The sequence below is a fragment of the Triticum urartu genome, chromosome 2 (genome assembly GCF_003073215.2).
Source record: "Triticum urartu cultivar G1812 chromosome 2, Tu2.1, whole genome shotgun sequence".
NCBI classification, from domain to species: Eukaryota; Viridiplantae; Streptophyta; class Magnoliopsida; order Poales; family Poaceae; genus Triticum; species Triticum urartu.
The window spans coordinates 699,578,217-699,603,432 of NC_053023.1; the positions used below are offsets into that span (position 1 = coordinate 699,578,217).

Here is a 25,216-nt window from a genome sequence, read left to right on the forward strand (position 1 = left end):
GTCGGGGTCGCGGTGGAGGGGTTCGACTCCCTGACGATCCTGTCGGCCGCGTCGCCCAGCTGCCGCGCGTCCAGCGCCGCGCCTCGGGGAAGGTTAGCAGATGCGCCATGATCGTCTCCCGCAGCGTCGCGACGTCAGCCGGCGCCGCCTCGCCGGAGCCGGCCGCTTTCCTTTTGGTGCCACAGCTCATGGTGCCGGCCATCAGTTGATGGGTTTTGGAGGTTTGCTTAAGGATTGGGATCGGTGCGGCGGCGGCGGTGACGTCCCGGTCTATATGTAAAGAGATCGAGTCGGTTTTTTTAGGCAAAGAGATCGAGTCGGTGGTGTCTTTTTTTCTAGTGGGCTGGTCTAGTCCGGTACGCCATAGAGACAGCTGGGCCAGGCCCGGTCTTTTCAAAGATAATAAATTCCAATTTTTGCAAGGAATTTATAGTCCATCGAACCATTATATCTCTTGGCCCATACACAAGGCTCCATCGGCCCGTTCTAATTGCCTCCCTTTCCTTGTCTCAAAAAAAAACGCCTCCGCTTCCGTTCAAAAAAAAATTGCCTCCACTTTTTTTCTCGCTAGCTCCACCTCTCCAACTACAAGGTAAGATCATCCACAGCGGACAGCAAATCCAACCTCTCAAATGCTCGAGGGCACGAGACCGACCGATCACATCTCAAATTTTCCTCTTCACATCTGCGTACCTCACATTTGGCACCCTATATCCATAATACTATGCAACGCGAGCTACTCTACATGACCAAACAACGCACAACAGAGTCGGCATCAAACGGACAACCAAATGCACATAAACGAATTGTACATCATCCAAAAGATCGTCGGAGTTCATCGCCGGACAAATTCTTAACTTCAACAACTAAAAAACGATAATAAACATAGGAGGAGCTTCTTCACCACTTCCTCGCCGAGTCATTTCCCTTCCGGTCGTCGGCATAGTTGTAGGCGTCTGCTGCTGGTGGACGATCTTGGTCGTCTATGAGGAGGAGGAGGAGCTGTGCTCGTCGCCGTCTTCAGAGTCGGAGTCGGAGAGGACGATTAAGCCCTCCATCTGGCGAACGGCGCCCTGTCTTGTTGCCGCTTCACTTGGCGAGCTGAGCTGCCTCCGCCGCTGCCTCCTTCGCCTCGCGCTTCGACTGCTTTATGGCAATCCGCAGCACCTTCTCTCTTCCGTCGGAGACAGCGAGCGTCCGTCTCTGTCGTCGTCAGGGACCGACAGTAGATCCAAGCGACGATTCGCTCGTCCTCGTCAGGCTCCGCCAGCATCCCACAACGGCGGCACACAGGCTGCTCCGTCATGCCCCTCTCCCTTGCCCGCTGTCTCTCGCGGCGGGCGCCTACGATTTTGGAGTGCGCGTGCGGGCCGACGACGCGGGCACTAGAACCCACCGCTGCTCGTGCGGAGCAGCGACCAGCAATGGAAGGGGACGACACGGGGGCGGAGTGGACTGCGCTGCCCTGACGGAGCTGCGCGCGGGCCGGAGGGGCCAGCTCTGGCATCCGCATTGCGTCGGGGCGGGAGCTACAGCGACGATGCAGATCTAGAGCTGCCCCCAATGTCCACCTTGGACCGCTCCAAGGCAATGTGAAGTGCCATCTCCTCGTCGACGTCGAGGTCGGAGCCGGAATAGCTGCCGGAGCACGACATGGCGTCATATTGGATCGGACTTGAAGAGGGGAGAGTAGAGGATGGAGCGAGAGAAGAGTGGGTGAGCTAGGGTTCCGAGTGAGGAGCCGGATTGTTTTTTTTATGAGATAACCATGGGGTCGGTAGTGGGCCTGGCCTATCAGCTCCGACGTGGCGGACGCGCTCAGAGCCGCCTCATACCCACTCTACATTTGGGCTGGATAGGTGCGTCGGACAACCCTGACTTTTGAGGCGTTCATATGGATTGATTTTTTGCTACCGGAGTGACCAATCCGTCCGCCCAGACGTTTGAGACGGTTTGAAGCATGCTCTATAATCTTGAATTTGTATGTGTCCACGGGCAGGCCTGACGACAAGCCGCTCACAATGGGCTCGTACTTCCTATGCCGCTGCTTTTGCTAACAACCCCATGGAAACATGCCAGCTGTTTCTTTGGCTCGCGCAAGTTCCGTTCTGCTCCTGCGCAACTTCAGACTTGAGAGACAATCTGTCACATGTGTCTTCCCCGCTGCCACCTTCTTCTTCCTCTATGGGAAAAAATTTGCGATGTTCCCGGACCACCCTGAAGAAATTTATACTATTTGGGAGCAAACAATCGATCCGACAAGGTTCGATTGATCTACCGTCATCATTGCAATCTTATGGAACCTATGGAAATGACGAATTGCAACGGTCTTCCGCCTGAACTCGAACGGCTTCACACTCACAGCGCCACCAAACCAGAGCCAAAGCTGCAGGCAAATTCAAAGAAGGGGAGCTGCATGCCCACCGGTGGAAGTGGAACCGGAACCCGGCCGGCGACGGATCACGACGTCGTCTCCTTGGGAGGCGCTGCGCCGTTGCACGTCGTTGCACCGCTGCGAATCGCATGGCGCAGCCTCTGCAACGCAGCGTGGGACGAGCCGCCCTCCTCCACGGCCCGCCTGCACGCGGCCTTCATCTTCATGGCCTTCTCCCTCGCCATGGCGCCCTCCTCCTCCGGCCCGCCGCCCATCACGCATCTCACGGCCCGCTCAAGCTCCGCCGCCTCCACGAAGTTGTCCCGCTCCCTGTCCACCTCCATCGCCACGGCCACGCCCACGACGGACGCGAGCTCGAACGCGTTCAGGTGCTGCTCCGCGTACAGCGGCCACGGCACCAGCGGCACGCCGTGCCACATGCTCTCCAGCGTCGAGTTCCACCCGCAGTGCGTCACGAAGCAGCCCACGGCGGCGTGCGCGAGTATCTCCTTCTGCGGGGCGCGCGTCGGCCACACCAGGCCCCGCCCCTCCGTCCGCTCCAGGAACCCCTCCGGGAGGAGCTCGTCCAGGTTCGCGTCCGTCGGGTGCCGCGAGCCGGCGGCCGGAGGGCCGCGCAGCGTCCACAGGAAGCGGTGCCCGCTGCGCTCCAGCCCCGCGGCCACCGCGTGCGCCTTGGCTCTGTCGAACCATCCCAGGCTCCCGAAGCAAAGGAACACCACCGACGCCCGGGGCTGCGCGTCCAGCCACCGGACGCACGGCTCGTTCGACGGTTCGACGGCGTGGTCGATCACCGGACCGATCGGGTACAGCGGCGGCGCGCGTCGTCCGGGCACGCACCGGCCTGCGGCTGTCGCGGCGAGGAGTCCTGCCTCGAGCGCGTCCACCGTGTTAATGACGATGCCGTCGGCGTCCATGAAGCGACGGCCGTGGTACACGAACCACGCGTAGTTAGGGCTCTTCTTATCGCCCAGGAACCCAGGAACAGACCCCGCGGGAACCGGCGGCATGCCGGGGACGTCCACGGTGCCGTCGTCGGACGCGTCGGAGTCGACGGCCAGCGCCGGTAGGCGCAGAGTGAGCGCGAGCAGCGCGGCCGTGGACGTGAAGTAGACGTACGTGGGCACGGCGAGCTCGTGCGCCACGTCGATGACGGCGGTGGCGAAGAAGTCTATGACGAGCGCCGCGGCGCCGAGGTCCGACACGGCGGCCTTGACGTGGGGCGCGTGCAGCTGCATGTAGCGGGACTTGAACTCCTGCAGGTTGCCGGCGCAGTCCGTGGGCGGGTCGACGGCCGGGAGGTGGTGGAACCGGATGCCGAGCCCGGAGGCGGAGGCCGCGACGCGCCTGACGTGCGAGTCCACCTCGGAGGCCGACTCGGGCGTGGCTGGCCGGATGATCAGCACGGTGACGGTGAGCCCGTCTCCGCCGTGAGTGAGCAGCCGCTTGCCGGCCTCGATGAGCGACATGAGGTGGCCCGAGCCGGGCTCCGGGAGGAGGAGGACGTTGGCGCTCGCCATTGCAGCACTTTGTCGGGCAACACGTAAGGAGTGGTCGAAGCCTGCCGTCGTGGTTCTTGCCGGCCGAGGTAGAAGGGCGTGTCCACGCGCAATATATATGGAGAATAGGAACGTTTCTTTTTATGCAACTAGTAATAGGAACGTTTCTTGTGGAAAATACACAGTAGCTTGTGGGTGCTCCACACCCTTGTAGGAATATTGAACGTAAAAATATATCAAAAAATTCAAAAAAAAATCTGAAATCTGAGGATATCGAATATGGGTTCTTGATCTACTCCCAAGTGAAATTTCATGAAAAAAAATACCAGAAAGTGTATCCGTGACGAAGAAAATACTGTCCAAACAAAAATCCATCCAAACAGTTTTTCATATACATAGAATATTTTTTGTCTTTTTGCCACGAATACTTTTTCTGATACTTTTTCACAAAGTTTCACACAGAAGTGGATCGGGTATCCAGGTTTGATATTCCAAAATCTTAGATTCTCTTCCGAATTTATTGGTATTTCTTAAAATTTAATGTTCGTATAGAGGTGTGCAGCACCCGTTACAAATCGGCTTCCTTTTTTTTCTTTTGGACCGGTACTTGTGAACGTTGTGAGCTGTGGGATCTCAACTGTGGTGGAATTAATCGAAACCAGGAGTGTGAACACCGACGACGACACAGTGCAGTGCACACGTTCTTCACAAGTGATTGGATGCTAGCCACGTCCTAGCACGTACGGCGATCGCCTTGGAGCCACCACCACCTCTGGCAGTGGCACGGTGGTACCGGAAATGTTCCCCACGACGGGCAGGTCCGGCCGGCCGTCGGGACGTCTCCGTCTGTGGACCGTCCCTGTGCTACTAGACAGAAATTGTTCGTGAACAGTTTTTTTTTGTTGATTCGTGAACGTCATCATGGTCTGCGTGGACTGACGTCGGCAGCGGCTGGCCGTTCCACCGTCCTCTGGTTGGGCCGTTGGCTCATCGGCGAGCCTCTTGCCAGCAATATCTTCCCGATAATTGATTCCAACAACCTGCAAGTGCACGATGGGCAGGTCAGCCGGTTTGGCTGCCACGCCATGTCACGAAACAACGCCGACTCGCCGCCATGCTGATATGACATGCTAGTAATGAAAGAACATATCATGCTGGTGAGGGAGAGAACCCATTTGACGGTATTGCGTCTCAGTACACTTCTTTTCGATTACGTCGGCAAAGATACTTATCAACAATACCTACAACAACTATGGAGACCAATGTGTACAATAGAGAATCACTTTAGCTATATGCCAGTTGCCTGAGTTTTAAATTTAGGTCAGTCGATTTTGTGGCCGTTGGATCTTGCTTTGCGATTCGTGCATTTTATTTTATTTTCTCTGGGTGTGACTCTGGGTCTGTTGAGCTCGATCTGATTGACTGACCCCAATTTTGGGTCAGTGTGACGACCAATCAGCCGGAATCGACCGCACCGAGGAGAATTTGGGGGGCAAGGAGAGGAAGACGACGAGGGAGGTAGGAGAAGGGCGGTGAGATTTATATTGTGAGCGTTTCTCTCATTGCATTGTCTCACGCAGATGAGGCATTTAATACATACACGCACGCACTCTATACACGCGTACGTTGGGCTCAGCCCATACTGACACCGAGCCCTTTCTCCCTCATAGTCCACTGGTCAGGTGGTAGGAGGTGTGACAATTGCCCCCCTTGAGCGGAAGCGGTGTCATCCCAACATGGTTCCGTAGGGTAACGATGACGAAGCACAGTGTAGTCTTCCCAGGTAGATGAATCTGGAGAGTGAGATGACCACTGCACACGAACTTGAACGACTTAAGTGTTGCCCTTCTTGACCATTCGGCGATCCAGTATCACTTCTGGTTGTAGTGGTGCAGCCATGAGGTCTGGTGTTCAAGGAAGCTCGGCGAAGACTGGAGAGTAGTCTGGTGTGAATGGTCTCAGTTGAAATATGTGAAACACAGGATGGATACGTGAATGGTCTCAGTTGAAATATGTGAAACACAGGATGGATACGACCGTCAGGAGGTGGTGTCAGTTTGTATGCTCAGGTGCCAATGCACTGCTCCACTTTAAAATGGACCGAAGAACTTAAATGCTAACTTTGGGCAAGGGTGATTGGCCACGGTGAACTGAGCATAAGGTTGCAATTTGAGCAGAACTTGTTCTCCCACATTGAAGGAACGCTCGGATCCGTTTCTGTCAGCCTTCTGCTTACATCTGTTTTGTGCCCGTGTGAGCTGAGCGTGTAAGTTGTCATTGTGCATTGCCCAGTCCAGGTCTGCATCCTTGTTTTCCGGCATATTCAGAAATAAGTGTTCGGTGAGGAGTGGTGGGTGGTGTTGTACCATAATTCATCTATCGGAAGCCACTTGCGCCATTGCTTGGGTGTCTCATGGACTGCACACCGGAGATACATTTCGAGACACTGATTAACCTATTCACTCTGTCCATCCATCCGGGGTGGTAGGTCGTAGAGTAGCGGAATTTGGTTCCCGTTGCATCCAACAGAGCATGCCAGATTGCACTGGTGAAAATCTTGTTGCGGTCTGAGACAATTGAATGAGGCATGCCTTGTAGTTTGATGATGTTATGCCAAAAAGCTCGAGCCACTGTTGTTGTGAATGGGTAACGCAGAGGAACAAAATGAGAGTATTTGGTGAAGTGGTCAACAACTACCAAGATTATCTCGTAGCCCTTAGAAGCTGGCAATCCTTCCACAAAGTCCATGGTTAAATCTCGCTAGGGTTCAGTGGGTATTCTAAGAGGTTGAAGGAGGCCGGGTGTCTTCAGGCGCTCGTGCTTAGCATGTTGACAGACGAAGCATTGCCGGAAAAAAAAATCCTCCATGGCTTGTTTCAAGCTGCGCCAAGCAAACAACTTTTTGACCCGCAAGTAGGTAGTTGTCACTCCCGAGTGGCCACCGATCGCACTGGCATGAATCGCACTGATCAATTTTGTCTGTATATCTGCGTTGGCATTGATCCAAATCATGTTGTGTAGACAAATGATACCTTGCCGCAACTCGTACCCTTGGTCATCCGGACTGTAGAGTGCCAGGTGTTGGAGGAGATCTTGGATGTCTGTGTCAGTCTCATAAGAATTCATCACTTCCTGAAGCCACTCTGGTTGATAGACAAACAGGGGATCGAGCGAGAGGAGATGACCGACGAGAGGTAGTGCGTCCACCGCGCCGTGCTCAATACCATGTTGATATTTGAGGAAAACTGTAATCCCACCATCTTGGACATGGCTTTGTGCTGCAACTTTGTTTCTAGTTGCTAATCTCCGAGGTAGCACAAGCTCTTGTGGTCCGTGACAATGACGAATGGCGCATGCTACATATATGGCCGCCATTTCTCCACTGCCATCATAACCGCAAGGAATTCTTTCTCGTAAATTGACAGATGTTGATCGTGGACACCGAGCGCCTTGCTGAGGTATGCAATTGGGTGACCGTCCTGCACGAGCACCACCCCCATGTCCGTGTCACATGCATCCATCTCGATCGAGAACGGGTGTGAAAAATCGGGTAGGGCCATAACAGGGGTGTTGGCCATGGCGTCCTTGAGGAGCTCGAACGCAGCTTGAGCTTGCGCGGACCAGTTGAACTCCTTTTTGGTGAGAAGTTGAGTGAGTGGCTTGACGAGAATTCCATAGCGAGGAACGAACTTGTGATAATATCCTGTGAGACCGAGAATACCGCGAAGTTTTGTTGGATTGGTGGGAGTAGGCCAAGCTTGCATCACACTTGTTTTGCCCGTGTCGGTGCCGATGCCCTCCCTGGAGATCACATGCCCCATGTATTCGATACGTGGCTGGGCGAAGGAACATTTCAAGCGCTTGACGTACAACTGGTGCTGGTGAAGGATTGCAAACACCATGCACAAGTGTTTCATGTGCTCCTGCAAAGAATGACTGAACACCAAAATGTCATCCAAAAATATGATGGCGAACTTACGATTTGGACAGGAGAGGACATAATTCATTAAGCACTGGAACGTTGGTGATGCCGAACGGCATGACGTGGAATTGGAAATGCCCGTGATGGGTCTTGAACGCCGTCTTTTCCTCGTCGCTCTCGCGCATACGAACTTGGTGGTAGCCTGCGTGCACATCAATCTTGGAGAAAACTGTCATTATGGCTAACTCGTCCGACAGTTCGTCGATGACCGGGAGAGGAAACTTGTTCTTGATTGTAACGGTGTTCAAGTGACAGACGTTCCATCCTTTTTCTTGACCAGAAGAACGGGAGCAGCCAACGGGCTCATGCTACTATGTGTAATCACACCCGTGCATAGCATCTCGTTGACTTGTCGTTCCATCGCGTACATCTGGAATGGCGAGTAGCGGTATGACGGCGGTGGCGAAGAAGTCTACGACGAGCGCCGCGGCGCCGTGGTCCGCCACGGCAGCCCTGACGTGGGGCGCGTGCAGCTGCATGTAGCGAGACTTGAACTCCTGCAGATTGCCTGCGCAGTCCGTGGGCGGGACGACGGCGGGGAGGTGGTGGAACCGGATCCTGGGCCCGGGCGCAGAGGCCGCGACGCGCCTGACGTGCGAGTCGACCTCGGAGGTGGACTCGGGCGTCGCTGGCCGGGTGATCAGCACGGTGACCGTGGGCGAGCAGCCGCTTGCCGGCTTCGATGAGCGACATGAGGTGGCCCGAGCCGGGCTCCGGGAGGAGGAGGACGTTAGCGCTCGCCATAGTAGGAACATTTTTGCTGGACTTGTGAACGTTGTGAGCTGGGGATTGGAAATGGAATCGAAACAAAGATTGTACGTACTACGTGTGAAAGCCGAAGACCGACACAGGGCACACGTTCATCACGATAGATTGGACCCTTGGACCCTAGCTATAGCTATATGTCCTAGCACATACGCCACTCGCCTTCGATCCACCTCTGGCAGTGGTACCAGAAAGGTTCCTCACGACGGGCTGGTCGGGCCGTCCGGACATCTACGTCTGTGGACCATTAGTTTATTCGTGAACAGTTTAGAATGTTGATTCATGAACATCTTGGTTGGCGAGGACTGGCCGGCAGCGGCTGCTCCACCATCCTCTGGTTGGGCCGTTGGCTCATCAGCGAGCCTCTTGCCAATATCTTCCCGATGATTCCAACAACCTGTAGATTCACGATGCCCAGGCCAGCCGATCCTTGCTCGCACGCCATATCATCAAACAGCGACCTATTGATTTGCCTCTCGATCGCCGTGAGGACATACTAGCTAGTCAGTCGGTCCTTGCTAGCATGTCATATCATGCCAATGGAGATATGCTCGATAAAGCCCATTTCACGGTTGCATCATAGTATACTTCTTTCCGTTTATGCTGGTGAACACTTGGAGGAGAGTTGTACTAAATCGGCGATAATTAATATGAATCGGAGGGAGTGGAATACATCCGATGGCTAAAGAATCGTTTGGCAGGCGGATTCAATGATGGCATTGCAATATGGTTGGCACAAAAGCCATCACCTACATTTAATAGATACCGGGAATACGACATAAACGGTATCATGTTCTACACTAAGGAATGTGATGGGAGGACGGCATACCATAACAGCTTTGTTCGAATAGAAAGCCTAACTGCAAACGAAGTTCCTAAGTAAGAAAAAAAAAGTTTATTATGAAACCATCGATCGAGGAGATTCAAGAGCTTCATTATGTGAAAATCAAGGTGGCGGTATTCAAGTGCAAATGGGTCACTCGTAGTCAGGTAAAGGTTGACGAATACAGGAAGACTTATGTGAACCTCATCAAGATGACATACAACTGGGACACTGTTCGTTCTTGTCAGCTACCCAAATTTTGTATGCGAAAGACACCTTGCATAAGAATTGACATGTGGTGATGTATGGAGGGAGGGATAGTAGGAGTTGAGAGCGTTGTTGATGAAGATAAGTATGATCAATTTGATGATTTGCCAAGAGTGAGAGCACTCATCAGACAACAAAGGTAGGAAATCCTTGAAAAAATAAAGTACAAAAGGGATGAACATGCTTTCAGTGAGCATAGGTACACGGGAAATAAACCCTTAGACTCATTATGTCTATTCATGAGCTACACGTGCCTTCGTTGGAAATATTTATACACTGAAATTGTGAGTTATACCCGTCTTTTGATTAGAGAAGATTATTTTGTCAGTTCTAGAAATGAATACGAACTAATTATGTAATTGACTATACCCTACAACACAGTCGAATCGTGTTCAATGGTTGGTCACTACCAGACCACCCAGAGCACATTGTTCGGCGTAGAAAGACTCGTGCGATGATAATCAGTTTCCCAAGTCTTGTGTGATGACCTCTATTGTGCACAATGTGAATCATGCGTTCTGATTGGCTAGAACCAACCCCACGGATTGCACGTCTGCACCGTTGAATACACCCAGATCGAACGGCCATCAATATTCCTCTCCATGCTTATAGTTGAGATTTGATTTATATTTTATTAAATGCCTAGAAATACAATAAAAAGATTAAATATAGCAAACGGAACCTAAAATATGCCAAATTTTCAAACCTAGTATCTGATGGTGTTTGTTGGGTGTGGAAAAACTTTCGAGGTCAAACAATGAAGTAACTGTCGATTCAACTTCAAACTAGCACATCTCCTTTTGAGAACTATAATTCCTTATGTGAGAGGCTTTGGTAACAAAGGAGTGCTCATCACAACTTTTTCCAAACCTCAGCAAAAAGATTTCACGAACGTTTGAGATCATATCACGATGACATGCCGGGTTTCATGTTTTTCGGAATGCATTTGCCTTTTTCTACAATTAAATTACCAATAAGCTCTGCGTCGATGGTCAACCCTCGTGCAAATGTTTGAAGTTTCTTCTCACTTCTTAGCCAAGGACTAAACATATACCATACAACACATAAATGATTTTTCAGACCTTTTTCTCAACTCTCCATGTACTTATAGTTGAGATTTAGTTGAGATTTGCCATCATCAGTTGGATGCTTGTGCTCTGGAGCCCGTGCCACTGATTTCCCATTGCGAGACGCGAGGAAGTAGTTTCGGCCACCCGGTGTTGCCGCTAAGGATAAACTACTATGTATTTTAGGCAAGGATCATAGTTCTTCTTAATCATGGAAACATCTAGGTATAGAAACATCGTAGCCAAAGGGTTGCATGGACTGAGAAAAAATAGGTGGATGTTGTGTCAATATTTTGGTAATGAAGAGTTCCATAGTTCATCAAGAAAGCATGCTCATTGTTTTGCTAATTATGATTGATATAGTCAATCATCAAAAATGTTGAGAGAGAAATATATATTAAACAATAACGGTTGACAAGAGGTTGCCACTTGACACTTGTGCAACATATATGTCCATAGAAAAGTGGCAGGGAGGTTAAGGGCCCACACGTGTTTAGGTGAGAAATTTCTCGGACACCGGCCAATCTAGCCAACAAGATACAGTCTATGTAGGCAGAGCTTTCGCTTTTAAATTGATTGATTCGTCGAAAACATATGATGTGCAGATGGATGGTTAGAGGGACAGTGGTATCTTCAGCCCATCAGAGTTCAAGTCCTGGTGCTCACATTATTTCTGGATTTATTTCAGAATTTCCGGCGATGCGGTTTCAGTGTGAAGAGACGTTCTCATCAACAATGGAGCGCCTACGGTGACTTTGTAAATCTCAAGATAGTATACCACCTCGGTCTCTCGAATGTGCTCATAGGGGTAGGATATGCGTGTGTGCGTTTATAGGGGTGAGTGTATGCGCGTATGTAAGAGCGCTTGCGTCTGTACTATGTTAAAAAAAGGTTATACATGTACCGTGCGCTCAAAATCTTCTAAGCCAAATTATGGCAAATTATGGTAGGACTGTACTGTGGTTTCTTTAGGATCAGGGTCTGATGAGGCTACAGAACAATGCCATGCTGATTGTAACCCCGCCAGTTGAGTAATACTCCCTCCATTCCAAAATATAATGTGCCCGCGCTTCTCGAGGTCCAACTTTGACCATAAATTTAACCAACGATACCAACTATGGCGGAAGAAAAAATTATATAATTGAAAACTTCTTTCGAATACGAATTCACTGATATAATTTTTGCTCCCGCCGCAATCGGTCTTGGTAGTTAAATTTACGGTCAAAGTTGAAGCACGTAGATAGAGGAAGCACTACATTGTGGAATGGAGGGAGTATAAGGTTTTTTTTCCTGCAAAAAGAGAAAAAACATAAGGTTGCTCTCAAGTTTTGTTTAATTTGCTGATTCAGGGATTAGCTCTTCAATTTGTCTGAATCTGATCGAATGCAACCAAGCAATAATCCAGCAAGGAAACATCAAGGATTGCGATGATTGAATTTGGACTCTATCATGATGTACACACTTGTAGTCATAGCAATAATCAGAGAACAACGTATATGTTGGTAACTGTTTCATTTGCTGGTTCAGAGACAATCTCTTCCATTTGCCTGAATATGGTTGGAATTGACAGACACTTGCTGCTAAGGGAAAAGACAACCTACACTTGGCCCGATAGGCATCATCGCTTCACCGCCTTTGACAGTTTGGTCTGAATAGCCATGTAAAACCATTTCTGCACTTTCCTTGCAAAAGGAAGAAGGAAATGTGTATAAACAACACAAGGCTAACTTTAAAGTCACAGTCAAATCACACAACCAAGTTATAGTCCATACATGAACGAACAGTTGGACATTTCTAGATATAGAGCGGACACACACATCATCAAAGCCTTGATTGGTCCTGTCCAGCCGGCATGATCTTCAGGTTTCAAATCATCACCGGTCTCAAGAGTCTAGACTTGTCTCTGACGAGGAGGGACCAAGCAACCGTAACCTCCAGCTCGGCATCATCGACATTAAATTTCTTTTGACTGAAGCCAAAACATTTGGCGGCCAAGAAGACGTGTCCTTGTGCGGTCCTAACACCGGATGATGAGTAGGCCTCTACAACAACGTCCAGGAGGCCTTCCCTTTCTACAGAGACCACACGCCTCGACAGATCAAGGTAACCGTCTGAACCCTGTGGCATTGCATGTCTGCCAGGATCAAGCAGCACAACTTCACCACATGGGGCATCATTAACATGCTTGGAGTACGATGTTGTCAAGCAAGCTACTCGGCAACGGTGTTCGACACGTTGCCGTCTCCCTTGTTTGACAACACGGACGCTGCAGATTGTGGCCTGGATTGACTCCAGGACCAGCTCCATGCATAACTCTATTTTGCAGAAGGTGTTCTCAAAGCAAATGGTCTGCTCACCAGGAAGACCTGCGCGGAAAGTATGCGTCGCGCTGATCAATGCTCTATTTCGAGGCATTGATCTATGTTCAACTCTTAGTTGAATTTCAAATTGAACAGGATCATTGAACACGATCGCACGAGACGGTCCAGTCAAGCGCAGAAAAGGATCCTGCAAGCATTAGTCAGTCAACCCTTACTACTAATCAACAAGAGGAGATGACCAAGCCAGGCGGTCATATGCCAGCAGCGATATCCCCAAAAGAAAATCCACAAAAAGCAAAGATACTATACATACGTGTTTCGAGACTATTTGGCTCATTGTGCTATTGCGCCAGAAGAGAAGGTTGCGGTTGTAATCGACGGGGTCCCGGGCAGCAACCATACCGTAGACGAACAATGGCCATTCGAAGCCGCCTTTGATTTCTGCAAGTTTGATGGAGAAGATCTGCAAGGTATTGTCGACGACACCATTGTGTAAGCGGGGTATGGGTGTCAAGTGCGTGAAGTGCATGGAACTGAGCGCCCGAACAAGTCTCCCCGCCCCCCCCCCTCCCGGCCCCCGCGTCGTCCGCTTCGGGCGACTTGGGCGGCGACTAGGGTTTCCCCGCCGCGCCGCCGCTCCCTCACCCTCCCTCCCTCGCCGCCACCTGAGAAAGCCGCCGGATCGGCTCGCGCGGTCGCCCGTGATGGTGGCGGCGAGGCCTCGGCCGCTCCTTGCCTCAAGGAGGTCCTCGGATCTGGGGCGGCGGCCCTTCTTGGCGAGGCGGCGGCGCCTTTCGGCCGGCGTCGTTCGCGGGGTGCTCTGGCCGGCGGCCTCGACCACGCGGGTGGTGAGACGATGGCGGGTGGCGGCGGTGGCGCGGAGGTCTTCCCCTCCTCGTCAGATCTGCGGGTGGCTCCTTTCCCCTGTCTCCCTCGTCCCCGCCGCTTCTCGCCAGCCTCCTCCCGAGCGCCGGTATGATGTGGGTGGGTGTTCGGTGGTCTGGTTCTGGGCCGCGGGAAACCGTTGGCCGGCTTGGCCGGCCTGGCAGCATCGACGTCCCCGACGCCGTCTCCTCCTTGGAGGTGCTGCAGAGGTCCTTCCCCTTTCCACCCCTGTTCCTCCTCCCGGGTGAAAGCTCAAAATCCGGCTTGGATTGGGCGGCGACGGCGCGCTGTGCGTCATGTCTTCCTTGGGGGCGCCGCCTGGGGAGGGTTGCGCTCAGGTGAGGGGTTCAAGGTCGGAGCTTGGGTGGCTTGGGTGGTCCGGTGACGGCGGTGTCACGAGGTTCTCCTCGTTGGCCTGCCGGTTTACTTGATGCCTCTGCTGCCTTTCTTCAGTAGCTGCACCTGGTGGCTTTCCTGCAGCTCTCCGGCGTTCTAGGTTGTGGCGATGCGGCAGTCGCGGAGTGCTCGAATATTCAAGTGGTGGTGTGCTGCGGCTGCTCCAGGTCCCGAAGTTGGCACGTCCCCTGCTCTAGGGTGAGCGTCTCTCAAGTCCGCCGGGTACGGCGCCTTGCGAGCCATGGCGAGAGGGAAGGGCCCCTCTGCGGCGAGAGAGACGGCGGATGTGTGATGTCTTTCTACTTGGGCGTTGGTCAGGCTCACTTGCCACACTCTGTTGCAAGCAGGTCCTCGTCGTGCTCGTGTGTGCCTCACCCCTAGATGGTTGTTTGGCTGTAGTCTTCGGCTAGGACAAGCTTCGAGCTTTGTTTTTCTTGTATTCTTTTTGAGCTTGTGCGACCCGTTGAGTTGTAAGCCTCCTAGAGTGTCCCTTTGTATCGCTTGGTCGTGGGGTTTGTGTGTGTTTGTATTTCCTGACCTGTTGATGGCTTTGTTAATTCAAAACTGGGCTCTTCGCGAGCCTTAGTTCTAAAAAAAAGTGCATGGAACTCAATACCGCTGCATGCAAGCACCAAAGTGAGGCATGTATTAGAAATCTAACATATAGTGCTAGTGCTAGATAATAAAAAAGACAAAATCCATTCCCTTGCTGCTTATATAAGGAAGATTGATTGATCAAAGGCAAAAAAAATACTAGGAAGGAGTTGAAAACTACTCCCTTCATTTCTGTAAAGAAGTATAAGAGCGTTTAAATCATCTAAACACTTTTATATTTCTTTATGAAAGGATTAAAATATAACATCACATTTTACATTATCATAGTAATGATAAAAATGGTCTTATATTTTGGAACGGAGGAAGTAGCTAGGTAAACAAAGCTGAGTAAAGAATGCATGCATGTCAACTCACTCGTGTCTTCATAGCGGCCGCACCCCATGGATCCATATATAGATTCCCACACACACATCTTGAGAGTGAAATTCTCCTCCTCGGTGGCCATCTCCTCCTCCTCCATGGCTATTTGTGTTGGGCTGATTTGCCTATGTCGATGTCGTCCGTCGCGAGGTCGTTCATCAGCTTCTGCTTGTACAGCTCAACCTCCATCTTCCGGGTTTGATGGCCATGGAGAAGAAGTTGAAGACTGCTGCTGCATCGCGGATCCCCCTTCCATCTCCACGTCTCACGAGCTAATGGACCAATAACATGATTCTCCACGGAGGATTTGGCCCTGGCTTGCTCCCCGCCGTCCAATTGGGATCCGGACAAATCCAGATTATTGAGCTGAACCTCTAGGACAGGAGATTGGACTCTGTCTATCTCAGCCTCTGCCTCGTCAACTTCCAATCGGCCGAAAGATATTGGTTCGGCCATGGAGTCTCGTCTGATCTGGATATGGAAATCTTCCGATAATCTACTGGATCAATCGCCTCGGTTGTTATCAAGGGCTGCTTCCGGCGATTTTCGTTCGATCAGACGGGGATCGGCCGGGGTGCTCTATCCTGCGAGCCTTAACCTCAGCTCAGTCCGACCTAGTTTTGGTTTAGAGGAATTTTATAGAAATTTTAGAGGATAGGATTTTTATAAGATTTTTTCTTTTAGAGCCCTTTGGTTCATAGGAATGGATTCCTATTCATACATAGGATTAGTTCATATCCTCCATATTTCATAAAAAAATAAAAAAAAGTCTAGACTCAATGGAAAAATTCCTTTGATGTCAACCAAATGACATCTTGTTTTCTATTCCTACTCATACGATTTGAGATACCATCTCATTTCATACAAGATTCCTATTCCTATAATAATCCTTTCTATGAACCAAAAGAGGCCTTAGAAGATCCAGAAGCACCAATCCGACTCGGAAACGTGTGCTCGTTAAAAAACATGGGAAATAATATAAATACGTACAATACAAGTGACTCAAAGTATCTTCTAAAAAAAAGACTTAAAATATCTCAGGTTTCGATTTTTTCCCTGTACAAAAGGGCGCTTACCTTTTTACGAAGCAACCGATAAAATACGCTCCCTTGGGGAACCCACCAGCGCGACCCAACGGCCCATCAGCCATTTTTGACGGGCCTCCCCAAAAAGCGTTATTGCGAAATCATTAATTAAGAAGTATTTGTTGCAAAAAATACTTCACTTTTTCAAGTCACGACAAATGACAAACATGCAGCGCGCCACTTGTCGCAATCTGAGAGTTTTCTTTTTTTTCTAGTTTCGTTTATTCAAAACATTTTATCTTTCAAACCATGCGTCCAAATCTCGAACCGTTTTCATCATTGCGAAATCATTATTAAGAAGTACTTGTTGCAAAAAATACTTCACTTTTTCAGGTCACGACAAATGACACACATGCAGCGCGCCACTTGTCGCAATCTGGGAGTTTTCTTTTTTTTCTAGATCCGTTTATTCAAAACATTTTATCTTTCAAACCGTGCGTCCAAATCTCGAACCGTTTTCATCATTGGATTCCTTGCGTTGAGATCTTCAAACTAGATCCCATGTTGATAGGTTTTGACAAACTTTTTTTCACGAAAAAAACGAACAAAAAAACCAGGCGAAAAAACCACCACCAGGAGCACGGTTTTTTCCCTTTCCGAAAGAGTCACACCCGTGCCTCTCACGAAATCACACCCGTGCCTCTCGTGGAAGGAAAAAAACAGCAAACGCGTTTTTTTCGTTTCCGAGAGGCACGGCCGTGACTCTCGCGAAAGCACAACCATACTTCTCGCGGAAGCAAAACCGTGACTCTCGCGAAAGAAAAAAATACAAAAAACACGTATTTTTTTCCTTTCTGAGAGGCAGGGCCGTGACTCACGCGAAAGCACAACCGTACCTCTCGCGGAAGCAAAACCGTGACTCTCGCGAAAGAAAAAAAACAGAAAATATGTTTTGTTTTTCCCTTTCCGAGAGGCACGGCCGTGACTCTCGCGAAAGCACAACCGCGCCTCTCGCAGAAGCAAAACCGTGCCTCTCGCGAAAGAAAGAAAAAAACAAAAAATGCGTTTTTTACCGTTTTTGAAAGGCACGGCCGTGACTCTCGCTAAAGCACAACAATGCCTCTCGCGAAAAAAACCGTCACTTTCGCGAAAGAAAGAAAAAAAGAAAACACGTTTTTTTCGCGCAAAAAATTTTTTTGAAATTTTTTTGATCGAAAAGCTAAGTAAGACCGGGGGGAACCAAAACGTCGAAAAAACCTAAAAAAATAAGTTTAAAAAGCAGAAAACGCATGCGGAAAAATAAAAAAAAAATCAGAGGAAGCGTCCAGAGCGCGACACGTGGCGAATGGCTGAGAGTGCGCCAAGTGGCGCTGATCGTTGCGAGGCTCCCGAAGGAGCGCTCGTTATTGCTTCTGAAAACAAAACAGTCCAAAACTCAAAAAATCAGTAAAATTGCAATGATCTATGGAAAAAAATAACTATATAAAACTCATGGCAAAAGCATAGATTTTCCATGGTATGTTTAAAAAAACAATAAAAATGCCGTGAGAAAAATTGCATGTTAATTTTAAAAAGCGCAGAGAATTTTTCCTTGGTACACTAAGAAAACTAACGAAAAGACAATGTATTTTTTAATTGACATGATTTTATAATTTAAGTTGCCATGACAACAAAAGTTAAATTATCATGGCAACAAGTTTTTCATTTTCGATGATAAGGATGTGAAATCGAAATGTTAAAAAAATAGACATGGTGGAAATACTAAAATTGCATGCTATTTAAAATAAAATTTCCATGCTCTTATTAATAAAATGGACGTGCTCTACATTTTCTTTGTCATAAAAAAAATCAATACAGAAAATGGCCATGATCAAAATAATAAAATTGTGTGACAACAAAATTAAATTTGCCATGCTCTTAATAATAAATTTGTCACGTCGTACAAAACAAATCGTGTATAAAACACAAGCAAAACGAGCATAAAAATGCCACATGTCTGGATAGAACAATCGTATATAAAGAAATTTTTTTGAAACAAAAACATGTTTGTAATGGCCGCATGGCAAAGAATATAAGATATTTGTCATAGGCTATATACAGAAGGAATATGCCACGATATGTACAATTTTTTTGACTAGGGTAAGTTCAGGAAATAATTTGCCATGGCATCTACACTAAAAATGACATGGAAAAAACATTAAATTTTCCATGCTCAAATTCAAAAGGAATACCTACATTTTCCCATGTGAATAGTTATTGAAGTTATTCTTAAGCTTGACATGGCAAAAATCTTTAGAGAAATGCCACGGAACAAAAGTTGTACTGCTAACAATAAATGAATTTACCATCATATAATGTAAGTATTTTCACATGGTGTTTTCTTTTTGCCGTGGCAAAAAAAAAGTACTCCCTCCGTTAAGAATTATAAGAGCATCTAGATCACTAAAGTAGTGATCTAAACGCTTTTATATTTCTTTACAGAAGGAGTACAATTTGCTCAGAGGACAAATTTTGCCATGGTAAGGCTAATGGATTTACCGTGAGGTAATATAAGTATATGCCACAGCAATTATAATGAAGATCACTCGGGAAAGGAAAGGATCTCACAGACTACTTTAGAAAATTTATTCTCTTGTTGATGGCAAATTTACGAAAACAAAGTACAATTGACATGGCAATGTTTTCAAAAAAAAAAGATCTATGGGTCATGGCAAATGCATAAACTGCTTGTGAGAATTTGTTCTCTGGTTGATGGCAAATTTAGGGAATGCAGAAACTGCTTTGGAAAAAAAAACTTATATGATGATGGCAAATATAGGCCATGTTTCTCTTCACTGTTGATAATTGGTAGTAATGGTGATGGCTCTGCTTTGCCCGATGTTGGATTATCTGCAGACTGGTCGGAAGCTCAGACAAGGCAGATTCGGTTTAGCGGATCCAATGCCGGCTCTGGCACCATTCGCCTGCAATACGCAACAAAGAGGCCCAAGAGGACTGACGACTGTGCGTGCGAGCAGGAGCAGCGCTGCTGCTGCTGTCTTGTGCTGTAGCACGTGGGTAGGTGTTGCCCGTGAAGGTTTTTCATCTCTGATTTGTGACGAGAGTGAAAGTGAACCGACGCGCGGCGCGGGAGGCAGCGTGGAGGGAGAGAACCAGCTGTTGGCGCGGCAGAGTCCAGACCCGAGAGTCGGAAAGCCTGGGAACCCATTCACTCACGCGGAGACGCGCCGAAATACGTGACGCCCACTAATGCCTCCTTCCTTTGCTGTGAGCGCTCACGCCCCGCGACACGCCGTGTGTCGTGAGAGATCAAGAACTGAGATGTGATTGAAGTCCTCCGGGACGGACAGTGGTTGGGCCATGATTAGGGGGAGAGGGTGCGGGATTCCTCCGTGCGTGCTCCCATCATGCATGCACGGACGCGCGCTGCTCCCTGGTGGAAAATACCGCACCGCACCGCACGCACGGAGAGTCGGGAATTATCGGAGGTGTCCTCGGAGAAGGTTCCATTATGGGACGCGCGAGACAACGAGCTCACTTGAGTTTTTCTTTCTTTTTTCTTTTTGAACAACAAAAGGCGCTCGAAGCGCCAAATTCATTTCAGCTCAGAAACAGTGTACAGCGTGAATTACAAACTCCTGAACCTGAAAATTGGAGAGAAGAGACACCACAGGACGGGAACTATGTCTATGAGCTGAAGCGAAGCAACAAACTTGAGGTTCAACCCTAGAATGAAGAACCTGATGAGCTACATTGTGTGCTATGCCATTAATTTTCCTAGAAATGTGAAACACTCGAGGTTGCAAGCTGTTAGCATGCTTGAAGAAATCAGCCAAAGGCTTCCTAATGCTCCAAGGGGTGGTAGATTCCACAATCTTGCCAGTAGCAGCCACCAAAGATAAAGAGAGGCAATCCATGAGAAAGCTTGGCTGAAGAATATTGAGCTTACTAGCCACTTGAGCTGCAAAAGAAAGAGCCAGAGCTTCTACATGTAAAGGAGAAGTGCTGGGAGGAGCTGATGCTTGAATTTGTACATTGATTTCAAAACGATCTTGAGGCAAAACAAGACAGACCCCTATTCCAGTAGCAACCGCTCCCTATAATAAACCAGGAACTTTTGAACTTCTGAAAGCAGCGTCAGAAAATATTTTTGGTCCCCGTAATGAGCAAATCCGACTTAAGAGTTCGACCCTGTGTAGAAAGATGGTCAGGAGGAGAAAGAACTTGTGGCGTCACCTGCATCTTAGAGAAATGAGGCAAGTCACTATAAGAATCAGAGGACAAGGCCATAGTAGCAATGTGCACATGATGAGGAAGAGTCTTTTTCCTGTCAAAAAGAAATCATTTGCAGCCTTCCAAAGACACCATAAGAAATTAAGAATGTTAGAGATAGAACCATTAGGATGTCTCATTTGAAGCAAGGCAATAAGGATAGAATGCATGGAAGTATGACCTTGGATTAAAACATCAGACCTAATAAACCAAGGATAGTCAAACCAAGCCGCACGAGCAAAGGGACAAAGAAAAAATAAATGGGATTCATCCTCCTGATGGCCACACCTACAACAATTTTTAGATATATGCATAGAGAATCGACTAGCTCGCAAACCTGTAGACAAAGCCCTTCTAAGAAGCCTCCACGCAAAAGTTTGTACCCTAGGAAAAACCTGTTTTTGTTTCCAAACCATCTTGAGAAGATTCTTCAATTCGAAAGAAAGAACAGAAGGAGCATTCCTGGGAACTGCATGAATGTCTTGCAAACAAAGCTTATAAGCAGATTTGGAAGAACAAATGCCATTCGGAGTGAGATCTCAACAAAGCAAATCTAGACCATCATCATTGATAATACCAGTTTGGAGAATAATTGAGGCCATAGGTTGCTGGAAAAGTAAATGAACAAGCTCATTATTCCAAAAAAATTGTCCAGGGAGCCAAAGATCCTTAACTAAAGAAGGATATCTAAAGCCCGGTTCTTGAATAATGAGATGATCATGAATGGATTCCCAAAGGGTGCACCAAGGTGTGCTCCAAATAGAGATATTACCTTGAGTTAATTGGTAAAAAAATGAGCTTTCAATTTAGGAATCATTTTTAATACCAAAGCCCAAAAAGCAGATTTAGGAGCAGAAGAATGAGCAACCCAGACGGAGGAGTCATGAAAATATTTAGCCTTAAGAACTAAATACAGCTGAGAAAAAGGGGATTTAGCAATTCTCCAAGCAACTGCAAGAAGAAGACTCTCATTGATAGCCTTCAAATTTCTTATGCCCAGTCCACCTTCTTCTTTAGAATTGCATATCTCTTTCCATGCACGAAGACAAAGACTCCTTGTAGAATCATTCTCCCTAACACCTGTCCACCAGAAATTTCTAATGACAGCAGTGAGCTTTGCAATAAACTTCTTTGTGAACAAGATGTTAGCCATATAATAAACAGGAATAGCAGAGAAAACAGAGCGAATCAATTCAAGCCTCGCAGCATGAGAAAGCATATTGGCTTTGTAAGCATGCAATTTATTCATAAATTTATCAAGAACAAAGTTATAGGCGGCAGTTCTATTTTTAGCAGGAAGAATAAGCAGATGACAAGTTTGTGCATGCAATTTGTAATCTCCGCTCGGTGGCATACAATCAGAGGAAGAAGACTGCTAGTATGATAATTTTTTCTATTGGCCATTCTGCATCCAGTTTGTCTTTCCATTATACTGGCTACTTATAACTATGTGTCTTTTCTCGAGATTTTTTTGTAATCCTACCGGCAACATGTCAGGGATGGGAGGTAACCGGATTAGACATCCTCTCCTTATTAACTAGGTGATTTCCCCACGCGTTGTGACGGGAAATTTGAAGATTAATTTCAGATGTATTAAAATGATCTAAATCGAGAGTTACTATATTTTTAATGTAGAAATATTTCATACTTGCACCATGTGTGAACAAAGAGTATGAATGTGGTTTGCATGGAGTTGCAAAATATGTTAGTGGATGTTGACATGCCACACTTGGTGAGGTGGGAGGCTGCATGTTAAGAGAATTAGACTTAGTGAGGATCAACTATTTAAGAATAGTACATATCCTCCCCCATTTGATTTCCATGTCGCCCCCCTCCTCCCCCCTCCTCTTCAAACAAAATATTACCACCTCCTCCTATAGACATGATTTTGTAGAGCTAATCTGTAGATGTGGGAAAGCTTTTTACTTTTTTTAAGAAAACTTTCGGTCTATTCATTTTCAATCATGACAGCATAAATAATACTAGAGGTACTAAATTTTACAACTAGGTACGTACTTACAATGTATCGTTGCTTAATTCACAAGGTGCAACTTAACTAGGGAGTTTTACAGAATATTTTGTTAAGGGCTTTGATGCAATTTTTGAAGTACTCGAATTCGTGTGTGTGTGTGTTTTCGAGGAAACCATTCTATTTATTCATCAACTGTCACGTGTCTGTTCAAAGGAGGCCTGAAAGTCAATTTTATGATGTCGTGTCTTTACTGTCTTGGTTTTAGTTCGGAAAAAGAAAGAAAAACTAAGGCACAGCCCACGTGCACGCGCATCAGTTCTATCGAGGGGAAGTGATGGCGTGCTTGAGCTTCCAAGTGGGCGACTTCCGGCGATTGTCCGGTGACTGGCGTGATGCCGTCTTCTTCCTCCCCGGTGCAATTCCCCTTCCTCCTCTGATCTCCTTTCTCCTTCCCTTGTTTCCCCTGAACTCCATCGGCTCCACCTCTCTTGTCCATAGCTGTTGCCTCTCCCAGATCCCCTTTTCTCGTTTCCTCTCTTCAACCAGATTCTTGGCCGGCGTCGCTCATCCCTCCTGGATCCAACGTTGCCGCTCCTCCTCCTTTGATCTTCTGTTTCCCTTGCTTCTTACAGCCTCGCATCTCTTCGTTCAAAGTCGGTACGTCATGCCCGCCATCTTCTTTCCTGTCCTTGTCGCCGATCTCCCCTCACCATCCATTCCCCATCCTTCTCCTGTGCTCAGTATTCCAGTTCGTCCCCATGCCCCGTCCTTTCCTCTCCACCTGAATCCTAGCGAGGCTTGCTGCTGGCTCTCCCCAACCTCTGTTGCTTGGCTGATTTTTCTAGTTTCCTCCATCAATCAACCCATATCATCAAATAGGTTGGATGCCAAATCGCCTGTTTAGAAAGGATTATTGTGTTGGATCGGGCATCTGTGCCAGCCATTAAGACTATTTTGGAGCCATGAAGTTAATTGCGCGGATTTTCAGAGTGGATCTCAGGAGTGGTCAGTTGGGAGAGGAGATGAAATTTGATGCTGAAACAGAAAGGAATATGGCAGATTCTTTTTAGCCTCGGACGCCATGAAAGCGATAGCTTGGAATTGTCGGGGTATGGGTCGGGGTCTCGGCAATGACCGTATGCTTTTCCTGGCTAATTTGATCTGTTCTACTAGAGCCCAGGTAACCTTTGTTTCTGAGATCAAATCTTCTAAGGTTCGATCAATTGATCTTGTTAATAGGTTTGATATTGCTAATAGCTTTGTTGTTCCTTCTAGAGGTGCTTCCGGTGGGCTCTGGCTTATGTGGAATGATGAACTCAAAGTTTCTGTTCATAGTGCCTCCTTTCACTATATTCTAGCTAATGTAGTTCATCTAGCTTCAGGTGTCCATTTTTGCTTGATTTGTATATATGGTGACCCCTATCATAGGCAGACTAGTACTATCTGGAGTCAAGTTGTTGCTTTTGTGTATGATAACCTAGGGAAGCCCATGATGTGTATGGGTGAACTTAATGACATTTTGTATGATACAGATGGTTGTAATGGTAGTATTAATTATTATCGTTTGTCTGCTTTTCGTTCTCTTGTTAAAAATTGTGGTTTTTTTATATTGGTTTCAGTGGTCCTGCGTACACTTGGCGTAACAAACAACATACATTAATCCTATTTATAGACGCCTAGATCGATGCCTGGTTAACTCTGAGTGGTGTTGCATTATCCTAATACTAAAGTGCTTAATCTTCCTATTATTCTCAATGATCATGCTCCCATTCTTGTCTCCACTGATGGTAATTTTGTTAAGCCTAAGCAAACATTTAAATTTGAAAACTGGTGGTTACTTGAGAAATATTTTAGCAACTTCGCTAAATCTACCTGGAATAATTGTACATCTCACTCCTTTACAACAAAGTCTTCTTCTTTGGCGGGTTCTTTGAAAAAGTGGTGCAAGAAGAAGAAGCCTCTTCAGCAAGAACTTTTGGAACTTGAATCAAGTATCAATCAGATTCAGCAGCTTCCTTTGTAGCGGCAAAATCATACTTTGGAAGGCTCTCTCACTCTTAGGTATGAACAAACTCTTTCCAAACTTAATCAGTTTTACAAACAAAGAAGTAAAAAGGGTTGGGCCACGGCTGGTGATTGCAATACTAAATTTTTACATCAGGCCGTGATCAAAAGAAGAAAAAGGAATATTGTTTGTTCTGTTAAGGATGAGAATGATGTGATTCATTTTAAGAGCCTAGTGCTATCACTAATACTTTTGTCAACTATTTTAGATACATCTTCTCCTCGCCTAACAATGACATTGGAAGACCTTTTCTCAATACTCACTTGCCTGTCAACTCTTTGGATCCTACTTATTTTCTGCCTGATAAAAATGAAGTTTTGCAGATTCTTAAAGAGATGAAGTTGAACGCTTATCCAGGTCCGGATGGTTTTAATGTGGAATTTTATTTGGCTGAAATTAATCTTCAAATTTCCCGTCACAACGTGTGGGGAAATCACCTAGTTAATAAGGAGAGGATGTCTAATCCGGTTAGCTCCCATCCCTGACATGTTGCCGGTAGGATTACAAAAA

General features: G+C 47.4%; 1 protein-coding gene across 1 annotated transcript; it reads right to left on the reverse strand.

Moving 5' to 3' along the window:
- Positions 1 to 2,143: 2,143 nt before the first annotated feature.
- LOC125539867 (UDP-glycosyltransferase 88A1-like) lies at positions 2,144 to 3,993 on the reverse strand. The gene has a single exon (XM_048703406.1). It carries the CDS (start codon positions 3,910 to 3,912, stop codon positions 2,461 to 2,463), a length of 1,452 nt encoding a protein of 483 aa, XP_048559363.1. The 5' UTR covers positions 3,913 to 3,993; the 3' UTR covers positions 2,144 to 2,460.
- Between the last annotated feature and the right edge of the window lie 21,223 nt (positions 3,994 to 25,216).